The following is a 12859-nucleotide window of genomic DNA, read 5'->3' as shown; positions in this document are numbered from 1 at the left end:
TATTCCATAACACACTATTTTTCCCTTTCTGTCTCAGGCCCATTGGCTGCATAAACCTCATTAATGCCACTGCCATCTTCATACTTAAGTGATTCAAATGCCATCCAGCTCAATCTACATCTTCAGTTCCGCCATTACTTTCAGCTTATTCAGTACCAAATCCCAATTTAATTTTCACCCCTATACTTGCTGACCTAAATTGCCTCAAAGAACCACTATTGCCTCAAATTTAATTTTTTTTTAATCCCAATATTCAAATTCCTGCATTGGTCATATCTCTCACTATCTCTGAAATTATCTCCATCCCATAGCACTCCAAGGAGGTTACCATTCTTCAATTCTAACCTGATGCTGCCCAAGATTACATTTTAGAACCCCTGGTGGCTAAGTCTTAATTAATGAGTCCCAAGCTCTGAAATTATCTTCTGCCTTCTTTCTTCTCCTGTCAAGACTTTTTCTCAGTCACATCTCTTTAATTATGCATTCAATTAGACCTAAAATTAATTTTTTACTCTATCAATTTTTGACCCATTATGTTTGTGCACCTTAAAGCATTCTTCATAACAAAAACCCCATTTAAAAATCATTTGTTTAAAATTCTTGATTCTTTTTTGGACAAAATTATTTCAACATCAGATTTTTTTCTTGAATGTAGCTGCACAAATAAAAACAGAAATAAAATAAAAATCAGATTTTAGTACTGAAAACTTAATATGGCACATCCGACACAATGAAACATATAGCAATGTTAAAATATTACATTTTCTTAAGTGTGTTTAAGTTAGTTTTATTTAAGCTCCATATTTTAATAACTTAATTCCAAATTTACCCAACCTTCTGAATCTAGGCATCGTTCAAACTTCATGGATAACTGGTACGCGTCATAACATCGAATCCTTGGCTTATATGTGCCTGCAAAGATGAACAGTATTAAAAATTGAACAGCAATAATATTTATTCATTTTCAAAAAATTGTTACTGCATCCCACTCCACAGTGGTTTAAAATATTGACAGATTAAAGCCTGATTCAATAAACCAATTTGTAAGATGACAATCTAAATGAAACAATTAAGTAAAAGGGTAAAAAATATAGTTCATTTACAAAAAAAACGTACCAGCTGCAATGATATACTGGCCATCTCTTGAAACTTTAATGGTGGTACTAATTGTAGGCATCTCAAAATCTTGTATAAGCTCAATTCTTCGACGTATATCTAGAGAAAGGCAATTTTTTTTGTTATTAGTCATAACCAGTTGATGAAATTAAGAATAAAGTGTTTTCAACTAAGGCACCTTCCATAAAAAGTAGATTAACCCATAGGATTGTTGACATCCTCCTAATAAAAATAGAGACAAAAATTGCATTGTACCAGAACCTGCTTCAGGTCGAAAGCAAGCAGTAAAGGTTTAATATTAAAGATTTAATACATGGTAGACAAAGAAATTTCCATGGTTGGGTTTCACATCAAGTCTGGAATATTGAGAGATCAAATAGTGAATCTATATGAAACTTTAATATGGCTATAATCAGATTAAATGCTTACAGATTTGAATTCCACATTTACAAAAGAATTTCATGCAATTGAGAGGGTAAGTAGTACGTAAATGTTTAAATCCATTTGCATCCAGCTAACATAACTTATAAGTAGGAAAATGCTTCAAATTTACGATACAGAGGACATTATGGAGTGATTTAACAATATTTGAGAGTATCCCAGGAATAAAGGGGAATAACCAGAAACAAACTGTTATAGAGATTGAGAGATCTGGAACAGTATGGAATTTTTAAATTAATCACAGAATTAAATGGTGACTCATGAGAAGGTAGATCAATATACAAGGACATTAATAATGTTACACATTCATCTACAGATTACAAAGTTGTAAACAAATTAGACCATATGCTATTATCTGTTATCCATAATATACGGAGTTCTCCGAACTATGCCCTGTTCCTTCTTTGTATACTCAAAATAATTCATAATAATGTAAAAATGGTGCAGACATGTCAAACAAACATACCAATAAACTATGACCATCAGTTTTTGTATTGGTAGTGTAAGTAATTTAGTGGAAATATTACTGAATGCAACTTGATGTAACTACCTCTAAAATTACATTTATTTTAATTTGGGCATAGAGTTGAAGAAATTACATAGATGACTTCTAAAGCTGCTTTCTAACTTTAGAGGACTGATGAAAAAATGTCTACGCTGGAACTTCAATATCAACAGAAGAATGAGACCAAACTTCTTTTTATAGGCATAACAACATTGTTCTTTCAGGCTTAGGATTGCAGACAGGTTTAAGAGGCAAGTCTAAGTTAGAGCTCTTTGCCACTCTATCTCCCAATCAAAGTTCTCTCTGTTCTTTCATGCGGGCAGATAAAGAGTTGTTGATAATAAGCTAGGGGAGAAAAGGAGCTAAACGGATGGTGATGGGGACTTGATAGTAGTCAAAATTGGATTAGTTGCACTGAAAACAACCTATTACATGACAGTGAATACCATGGGCAAATGTCGAGTCCTGAAGGCTGTAAAGTCCTCAAGCCGAAGGGGAAGTCCTTTTCATCCAGTTTGCATTGAGCCTCACTGCAATAAACTTGAGACAGAAATCTTAGCAATGGGAACAGTAGCATGTGGATGTGTCAGGCAACTGGAAGATCTGGGTAACTTTTATAGACACAACCAAAGTGTTCTGCAAATCGGTCAACTCATCTGTACATCATCTTCCGAATGTAGAGGAGACTGGTCTGTGAGCAGTGAATACAGTAGACTAAATTGAATAAGGGGCAGGTTAGGGATGCTTCCATTTTGAAATAGAAGAACATGCAAAAGGTCTTAAATATTTAAAGTTAAAATCTCATGTCAATATATTATAACAAGACATTTGTGTGAAGTCTTACACTCACCAACATCATTCTTCTGCAAGCTTCTCTTCTTTCTATCTGAAAGCCACTGAAATGAAAATGAAAATTCAAATACATGCAGTTATAGTGCAAACAATAAGTACTGCCATTTTTGGAGAGAATGCGATTGTGTGGCCAAGTTATTGGAAGTTAACCTCAAACAAAAACTCAATGACCCTGAAATACAGATTAGGAATGTAAAACTACAAAAGTTCTGCTAACCATGCAGCAGCACTTGTGAGGAGATGCATCGCGAGGACTCAGTTTTACAAAAAAACTATCAAGAACCCAATAGAAATATCAGGAGCACAACTTTCCTTTTTTTTGTACTCTCTCAGCACATTGCTTTGAAGATATTTACGGGGTTTAAAAAAGAAAGCCCAATATCAAATGGTTAACACAGTACAAGGAAGGACATGTTCCATTTTCTTTTCATGAAAGTGCCATTCTTAAAGTCAGGTGAAAGAATAGATTCACAATGACATTCCTAACTCCATTAAGTTTTTCACTGGAAATTAAATAGATACATGAAGTCACATTTACTCTATGTAGCACCCAAAATTTATGATGCAAGTGTTTAAGCAGACCTAATTAAGCCACCTCATAACCAGCAAAAACATCTCCACTATTTGATTAATCTGTGAATTGAGTAATGCAGAATGTCTCTCCAAACTTTTAGAAAACATCACCCTTGAGGGCCTCTCTCATATTATTTACAGCAAAGTGTTTAATGATTCAATCCTACTCCAAATAGAATGTTATTAGCTTCCTCTTGCACCCGTATAATAAAACAATTGCTTCAGTCTGAAGCAATTCACGATCAAAAATGACAAAACTATTGTCTCAATACATGTTCCTATAAATATTCTGCAATAAAAATATTCTACAAGGCACTGCACACGAAAATCAACAGAAACTCAATTCAGAAGGAAGTTATTTGTTATTATAAGATCTGCAAAGTTTTTCTGCAGATTTCCAATGATAATCCATGGTCAGAATTTGCAGTCTCTGAAGTGCAGAATAGCACAATTCACACGCTTTAACGTGTACGTGGTGAAAGATCATGAAATATTAAAAATACTGTAGACAATTAGGTGTTCAGATGAATTTGTGAAAGAATTTTCAATTGCAGCTGTAGCTAAGTCATCTCGTGTAACCAAGTCATGACACAGATATTGTCCTCACAACTCCCAGTTGAGCCAGAAATTGGCTCCATTTCTTTGGAACCAAATTACCTCATTCCTTTTCCCTTCAATGGAATTTTTCTTCTTACCTGAATATGATCTAAGTCATTATCTTTTTGTTTCTGGAAAATCTTCTTCACATAAGGTATTTGTCTTACTCATTTCCTAGACTCGAGAGCACTTCTTTTTCTCCTGCACAACATGTGTCCACCTCTCAACCACTCCCTCAATTCTCCAAGTACGCTATACCACAACTGAAATAAATATATTCACCAGTAACCTAATAGTACATTAGAGCTATTTATTTTCTAAAATGAGGGACCATAACTTCAGTGCAAGACCAATGAGTTTATGAGGGTGAAGTGAATGCTTGATATTTTAGTCAGTAGGCCAGTATGTACATTTCTGGAATACTTACAGATGCTACAAGTTTAGTGTAGGCTGAATAGATGGGGATTATGCTATAAAGAGGTCAATGTATCCTGAATTCAGGGTGTTCAAAACCACTGGCAGTTATGTTCGCATTAAAAGTCAGTCACAGAGACATACAGCACGGAAACAGGCCCCTCAGTCTAACTCATCCATGCCGACCAGATATACTGAAGTAATCTAGTCCCATTTGCTGGGTGAGTAAAAGCAAGGCACCTGTCCATTTAATGTATGATTCTATGATGTTGTGCCTCTTAGAGAGACTTGGCTGAAACAAGGGCAGGGTTGGCTGCTCAAAGTTGCAGGGTTTCGGTGTTTTTGACGAGATAGAAAGAAAGGTAAAAGAGGTGGAGGAGTTGCATTACTAATCAGGGAGAACGTTAAATCTGCAGTCAAGAGGGAACATACTGGAGTGCTCATCCATTGAGGAAATATGGGTAGAAGTCAAAAGTAAGATGGGTGCGATCGCTCTGATAGGACGACATTAGAGGCCCCCCCCTACAGCCACCAAGGCATTGAGGAACAAATACGTAAGCAGATTATAAAAACAGAGTTGTCATAGTGGGCAACTTTAATTTCCCCAATATTGATTGGGCCTCCCTTACAGCAAGAGGCTTATAGGGAGTAGGATTTAAGTGCATCCAAGAAGTTTTCTTGAAACGGTATGTGGATCGTCTAACTGGGGGGGGGTTGGTTGGGCATATTCCTCAGGGTGGCACGATGGCTCCATGGTTAGTACTGCTGCCTCACAGCACCTGGGACCCGGTTTGATTCCAGCCTTGGGCGATTGTCTGTATGGTTTCTCTCAGTGTCTGCTGATGTGAGTTCAGGACTGGCATTTTCCAGTAAGGAGGAAAGACAATGATGGCAAGGTAAGGGACTCTTGGATAACGAGGGAGGTGATGAATTCAGTTAAAAGGAAAAAAGCATATGTAAGGTTTAGGAATCTAAAGTTGAACAAGGCCCATGAGGAATATAAAGGTAGTAGGAAAGACCTTAAAGTAGCTAAGCAGGGGAATGGGAACCTGTGATGTAGTCCCAGTGCACAGGTGGATGAGGGTAGGGAGGACATGGACAGGACTTCATGGTCACAGGAGTGTGCTGGCAGACAGCAAGCTGGTTTGAAGTGTATCTACTTCAATGCCAGGAGTATCCAGAATAAGGTAGGCGAGTTTGCAGCATGGATAGGTACATGGGACTTTTAATGCTGTGGCCATTTCAAAGACAGAGATAGAGGATGGTCAGGAATGGATGTTGCAGGTTCCAGGATTTAGATCTTTCATTAAGATCAGGGAAGGTGGTAAAAGAGAGGGAGATGTGGCTTTGTTAGTCAAGGACAGTATAATGGTTGCTGAAAGGACTTTTGATGAGGTCTCGTCTACTGAGGTGGTATGGGCTGAGATTAAAAACAGGAGAGGAGAGGTCACACTACTGGGAGTTTTTTCTAGGCCTCTGCAAAGTTCCAGGGCTGTGGAGGAAAGAATTGGCAAAATGATTCTGGGAAGGAGTGAAAAGAACAGCGTGGTCAATATGGGGGACTTTAACTTCCCCAGCATTGACTGGAAATGCTATAACTCTAGTACTTCGGTTGGATCAGTTTTTGTCCAATGTGTGCAGGAGGGTTTCCTGACGTAGTATGTCGAAGGGCCAACAAGAGGAGAGGCCACACTGGATCTGGTACTTGGTAATGAACCAGTCCAGGTGTTTGATTTAGTGGCAGGTGAGCACTTTGGAGAGTGACCATAATTCAGATATTTAGTTTAGCGATGGAAAGGGATGGGTATATGCCACAGAGCAAGAATTATAGTTGGGGGAAGGGCAATTATAATGCAATTAGGCAAGACTTATGATGCATAGAATGGGGTAGCAAAATGCAGTGGATGGGGGCAATAGTAATGTGGAGCTGGTTTAAGGAACCAATATTGCGGGTCTTCGATAGGTATGTCCCTGTTGGGCAAGGAGGAAGTGATAAGGTAAGTGAACCATGATTTACTAAAGTAATTGTATCCCTTGTTAAGCAGAAGAGGGAGGCTTATGCGATGTTGAGATGAGATGGTTCAGATGAGGCGATGGTGAATTATACATTAGCTAGGAAGGATTTAAAAAGAGAGTTAAGAGGAGCAAGGAAAGGACATTAGCAGTCTTTAGCAGGTAGAATAATGGAGAACCCTAAAGCTTTCTATAGGTACGTGAAGAATAAAAGGATGACTTAGGGTAGGAATAGGGCCACTCAAAGACAAATGTAGGAAGTTGTGTGTGGACCCTCTGGAGGTCGGAGAGGTGCTAAACGAATATTTCTCATCTATTTTTACTCAGGAAAAGGAGAACATTGTAGAGGAGAAGACCAAGATACAGGCTATTGGACTAGAAAGGACTGAGGTCAGAAAGGAGGAAGTGTTATCAATTCTAGAAGATGTGAAAGTAGATAAGTTCACCGGGCCGGATGGGATTTATCAGAGGATTCTCTGGGAAGCTAAGGAGAAGATGGCGGAGCCTTTGAGTCGTTATTGTCTACAGGTTTAGTACCAGAGGACTGGAGGATTGCAAATGTTGTCCCCTTGTTCATAGAGATGACCCAGATAATTATAGACCAGTGAGCCTTACGTCTGCTATAGGAAAACGTTTGGAAAGGATTATAAGAGATAGGATTGATAATCATCTAGCAAGCAACAATTGAAGATAGTCAACATGATTTTGTCAAGGGCAGGTCGTGTCTCACAAACCTGAGTTTTTTGAAAAGGTGATCAAGCATGTGGATGAGGGTAGGGCAGTTGAAATGGTGTACATAGACTTCAGTAAAGCCTTTAATAAGGTTCCATATGGTAGGCTTTTAGAGAAAATGCGGAGGCATGGGATTAAGGGTGATTTAGCAGTTTGGATTAAAAACTGGCTTTCTGTAAGAAGGCAGCTAGTTGATAGAAAATATTCAGCCTGGAGTCTGGTTACTAGTGGTGTGCCACAAAGATCTGTTTTGGGGCCACTGCTGATGGTCATTTTTATAAATGACTTGGACGCAGGCATAGGTGGATGGGTTAGTAAGTTTGCAGGGGGAGTGGTGGACAGTATGGAAGAATGTTGCAGGTTACAGGGGGACTTGGATAAACTGCAGAATTGGGTCGAGGTGACAAATGGAGTTCAATGTAGATAAATGTGAGGTGAATCACTTTGGGAATAACAATAAGAGGAAGGCAGAATACTTGGTCAATGGAAAGATTTTTGGTAGTGTGGATGTGCAAAGGGATCTTGGTGTCCATGTACATAGATCCCTGAAAGTTGCCACCCAGGTTGATAGTGCTGTTAAGAAGGCATACAGTGTGTTAGGTTTTATTGGTTGAGGAATTGAGTTCCGGAGCCGTGATGTCATGCTGCAACACTAGTGCAGCCTCACTTGGAATACTGTGTACAGTTCCAGTCGCCCTATTACAGGAAGGATGTGGAAGCATTGGAAAAGGTGCAGAGGAGATATGCCAGGATGATGCCTGGTCTAGAGCGAAGGTCTTATGAGAAAAGGCTGAGGGACTTGGCTCTGTTCTCATTGGACAGAAAGCAGCTAAGAGGGGAATAAATAGAGACAAACAAGATGATCAGAAGATTAGATAGGGTGGACAGTGAGCGTCTTTTTCCTAGGATGTTGACGTTGGCTTGTAGGAAGGGGCATAGCTCCAAGTTGAGGGGTGATAGTTTTAAGACAGATGTCAGAGGCAGCTTCTTTACTCAGAGTGGTAAGGGCGTGGAATGCCCTGCCTGCCAACATAGTTAACTCAGTCACATAGGGGCATTTAAACAGTTCTTGGATAAGCATATGGACGATGATGAGATAGTGTAGGAGGATGGGCTTAGATCAGTTCACAGGTCGGCGCAACACCGAGGGTCTGCGCTGTATTGTTCTATGTTCTATGAACTCAAGCAGGGAATTAGGAGAGCAAGAAGGGGCCATAAAATTACCTTGGCAAATAGGGTTAAAGAGAATCTCAAGACATTCTGTACCTATATTAGAAACAACAGGATAACTAGGGAGAAAGTAGGACCACTCAAGGATAAAGAAAATCATAGAGATGTAGAGCATGGAAACAGACCCTTCGATCTAACTCGTCCATGGCGACCAGATAAACTAAACTAATCTAGTCCCATTTTCCGAGTGAGCATGTTTGTGCTTGGAGGCAGAGGATGTGAGTATTTTGCTTCAGTATTGACCTAGGAGGAGGATATGGAATAGTGAGATTTGAGTGGAGCATGCTAATATGCTAGGGCATTTTGAGATCATGAAAGAAACTGTGTTGGGTCTCTTGAAGAGCATGAAGGTGGATAAGTCCCAGGTTATTGAGCGGGGCAAGGGAGGAGATTGTTAGGGCCTTGACCAAAGTCTTTGTATCTTCATTAGCCACTTGAGGGGTCCCGGAGGACTGGTTGTTCCACTATTCAAGAGGGGAAATAGGGATAATAAACTGGTGAGTCTTATATTGGTGATTGGGAAGCTATTGGAGAGAATTCTTCGGGATAGGATTCACATGCATTCGGAAAAGCATGGCCTAATTAGGATCGGTTGGCATGGCTTTGTGCAGGGCAGGTCACATCCTACTAACTTGATTGAATTTTTCAAGGAGGTGACGAAGGTGTTCGATGAGGGTACAGCAGTTGATGTTGTCTACGTGGATTTTAGTAAGGCTTTCGACAAGGTCCCTCATGGTAGGCTCATCCAGAAAATTAAGATGCATGGGGATTCATGGTGAATTTGCCAGGTAGATTCAGAATTGGCTTGCCCATAGAAGGCAGAAGGTAGTGGTGGAAGTTTTTTTTTCAGGCTGGAGGTCTGTGACTAGTGGTGTTTTGCAGAGATCTATACTGTTTGTGATGTATATAAATGACTTGGATGAAAATGGGCGGGTTAGTAAGTTTGCAGACGATACAAAAATCAGTGGAGTTGTGGATAGTGTAGAAGGTTGTCAGAAGATACAGCCAGATATGGATCAGTTGCTGGTATGGGCATAGAAATGGCAGATGAGAGTTTAATCCGTCTAAGTGTGAGATGTTGCACTTTGGGAGATCAAATGTTAAGGAAAATTATACAATTTAACAGCAGGACTCTGAACTGCATTGATATACAGAGGGATCTTGGAGTTCAAGTTCATAGCTCCCTGAATTTGATCACGCAAGTTAATAGGATAGTCGAGAAGGCATATGGCATGCTTGCCTTTTACAGCCAGGGAATTGAGTACAAGAGTCAGGATGTCACATTGCAGCTTTTAAGACTTTGATTAGGCCACACTTGGGAGTACTGCATTCAAACCTTGGCACCATATTATGGGGAAAATGTGGAGTCTTTGGAGAGGGTGTAGAATATGCTGCCTGGACTAGAGGATATCAAATATAAGGAGAGGCTAGAAAATCCCTGGTCATTTCACTGGAGCAACGGAGGCTGAGGGGAGACTTGATAGAAGTCCATAAAATTATGAGATACCTAGATAGAGTTGACAGTCAGAATCTGTTTCCCCCAGAGTCGAAATATCTAAAACCAGGGGGCATGCATATGGATGAGGAGGGAAAGTTCAAATAAGATGTGAGGGACAAGTTTTTTTGTACACAGGGAATGCACAGACAGGGTGGTGGAGGCAGATACAATAAGAGCACCATGTTTGGAACAACATTGTGGCCAAAGGGCCTGTTCCTGTGCTGTACAGTTCTATGATTCATTTTCATTTTAGTTACAAAGAAATGCACAGACATTTACAGCCTATTTTTCTTTTGTTAGTCTATGACTGCATTTTACTAAAGACACGGTGGGTGGCACTGTGACACAGTGGTTAGCACTGCTGCCTCACAGCGCCAGAGACCCGGGTTCAATTCCTGCCTCAGGCGACTGACTGTGTGGAGTTTGCACGTTCTCCCCGTGTCTGCGTGGGTTTCCTCCGGGTGCTCCGGTTTCCTCCCACAGTCCAAAGATGTGCAGATCAGGTGAATTGACCATGCTAAATTGCCCGTAATGTTAGGTAAAGGGTAAATGTAGGGGTATGGGTGGGTTGCGCTTCGGCGGGGCGGTGTGGACTTGTTGGGCCGAAGGGCCTGTTTCCACACTAAGTAATCTAATCTAAAAAAAATTCCACACAATGGAAAAAAAAGAGAACAGAAACCTGTCATGAATGAAAACATATATGGCTTTATGTCTTCCTCCGTGATCAAAAGAAACATAATAACGGATGTAGAGATATACTGTTACTCAAATGAACTGTATTTTCCCTTGTAAAGTTGTCAAATACTCACTGGCTTGCACAATATATTTGAAGCATCGTATGCAGTTTGGACACCAATAAATCAGAAGGTGATTCCAAGCTTCAGGGAACCAAGTTATAAAAAACGTTTTTTGCTGGAATAAAGAGGTGTAGGAGTACTGAAGAGAAGAGAAGATCACGTTCTTTAAAAAGAGAGATACGCAGGCCATTTCGCTCGGACAAAATATTGACTTTCCAATTCTGTAAGATTAAAAAGAGTTCAGGCATGCAAAAAGGATGGTGGCATTGTTGGAGAGAATGTGAGACAAAGTAGTTAACACCAGATGATATTATTCTCTAATAGGAACAAGATTAATACCAGTTCAAAAGGTGGACTGGGGGTTGAAGTTATTAAATGAATGGTTTCAATGACATAAAATGAAAGAGAATTTACTGATCTTCACTGGGATTCTACAATGAGATGGCCATGCATAGATAATAGGAAGAAAGTACAGCTAATGACGGACAGATATCTAACCTTATTCCACATTTTCTGTACAAGTCAATTGAAAGAAATGCTGAGCCATTGTTGTGGAGATAAAATAGCACAGCTCAGGCTAGTAAACAAGACACCTGAATTATTTGAATGATAGTTGCTATATGTATTAACTCACTAAACCTTCAAGGCAGCACCAACTTTTACAGAGTATTTTATTTTGACACTTAAAACATAAAACCGGCATATAATTATAAACAAACTAACTCTCACAATGTAAGTATTTTCAGATTCTGAAGGATGTTGTACCAAGTAAATAAATACAAATTATTAAGATGTGATACAGACCAAGTGCAGGCAGATGAGATCAGTTTAGTGTTATGGTCGGCACAGACCGGGTGGGCCGAAGGGACTGTTCCTGGGCTGTACTGTTCTCTGGTCTATGTTTACACATACTATTTTACATGCACACAAAACAAACTGTCCACAAAAAAAAGTTAAGAACAAAATAAATCATATTAACTTGGCTTACCCAATAAAAAGATTTGCAGTGTCTGTTTTAGGTTATGCTATATTGCAGCTTCAAGACATGCATAAGGTCTGCTTGGAATTGACAAAAATAAACATGAATGCAAAAAGTATGGATATAGTCTGCCATCAAATGACAGATGGGCCACTGCCCTTTGCCATTATTTACGCATAAATGGCATCAGCAAACTCAGGCCAGGGACAGATGCATGGTTAAACTCAAATGACCAAACGTTGCTGACCAAAATGTGCTGATCCATCAGTAGCGTCATTGAACATCTATGAACATGCATTGAATGAAATGAGGTTGCTATATTTGCATCAGAGGTAGGACTACAATCATTGAAAGTTATGTCCATTTCAGTTCAAATAACCCTTAACGTGATTTTTAATATGGTCAACTTCTCTAGCACTGAAAAATTACTACAAGCTTAAAATTTTCCCCTCTTTTAATCCAAATTTAGTTCTTGTTTTACATCTGATTTGACATTGAATCACTCCACTCCAGCTGATACCGCCTCCCAATGTCCTCGCAGTTAGTTTCAGTATCCTTCAGTTTCATTAGTTAAGGAAATGTGTGGTAACCAGTTCCCACAAGTCACCCATGCCTGGCATCCTTCAATGAACTTTTCACTTTCAGCCAAGTTGCCATGAAAAATAATTTAAAAGCTGCTGTTAGGTGGGTCTGCCACAACAAATTATATTCCCATATATGTTTGAAAGAAAAATTACTACTGAAACTGTAAAAGCAGAGTAGACAAGCATGGGAATTTGTGGAAAACGTTTGCCAGACATTCAACACATCACTTTTTTTTTTGCTTTTTATTCATTCACAGCACATGGGTATTGCTGGCCAGCATTAAATGCCCATTCCTAGTTGCCATTGAGGTAGTGGTGAGCTGCGTTCTTGAACCCCCGCAGTCCACATGCTGCAGATTGACCCACAATATCCTCGGAGGAAATTCCAGGATTTTGACCCAGTGACAGTGAAAGAATAGAGTAGCTCAGATATTATAAAATTTATCCTTATTGTTGTTGGGAAGAAATTAACTACTCAGGTGTACTGAAGTAGAAAAGGTAAATCAATGTAGTTTCTTGAAAGTGACA

General features: G+C 39.5%; 1 protein-coding gene across 3 annotated transcripts in view; it reads right to left on the bottom strand.

The window, feature by feature from the left end:
• The window catches only part of nol10 (nucleolar protein 10), a 59197-nt gene that overhangs the window by 38269 nt on the left and 8069 nt on the right, over window positions 1–12859 (bottom strand). For all 3 annotated transcript variants that reach the window (XM_087977741.1, XM_043677888.2, XM_087977737.1), the window contains exons 2-4: window positions 2913–2958; window positions 1117–1215; window positions 835–912 (exon numbers count right to left, since the gene is read on the bottom strand). In XM_087977741.1, coding sequence (XP_087833867.1) covers window positions 835–912; window positions 1117–1215; window positions 2913–2958 — 223 coding nt within the window. The remainder of the gene's footprint in view (window positions 1–834; window positions 913–1116; window positions 1216–2912; window positions 2959–12859) is intronic.

This window comes from Chiloscyllium plagiosum, unplaced genomic scaffold (genome assembly GCF_037043375.1).
Source record: "Chiloscyllium plagiosum isolate Xiang-an unplaced genomic scaffold, Cpla_swu_hap1 HiC_scaffold_3, whole genome shotgun sequence".
Lineage (NCBI taxonomy): Eukaryota > Metazoa > Chordata > Chondrichthyes > Orectolobiformes > Hemiscylliidae > Chiloscyllium > Chiloscyllium plagiosum.
The sequence above is the reverse complement of the archived record's forward strand: the minus strand, read 5'-3'. Positions and strand labels throughout refer to the sequence as shown.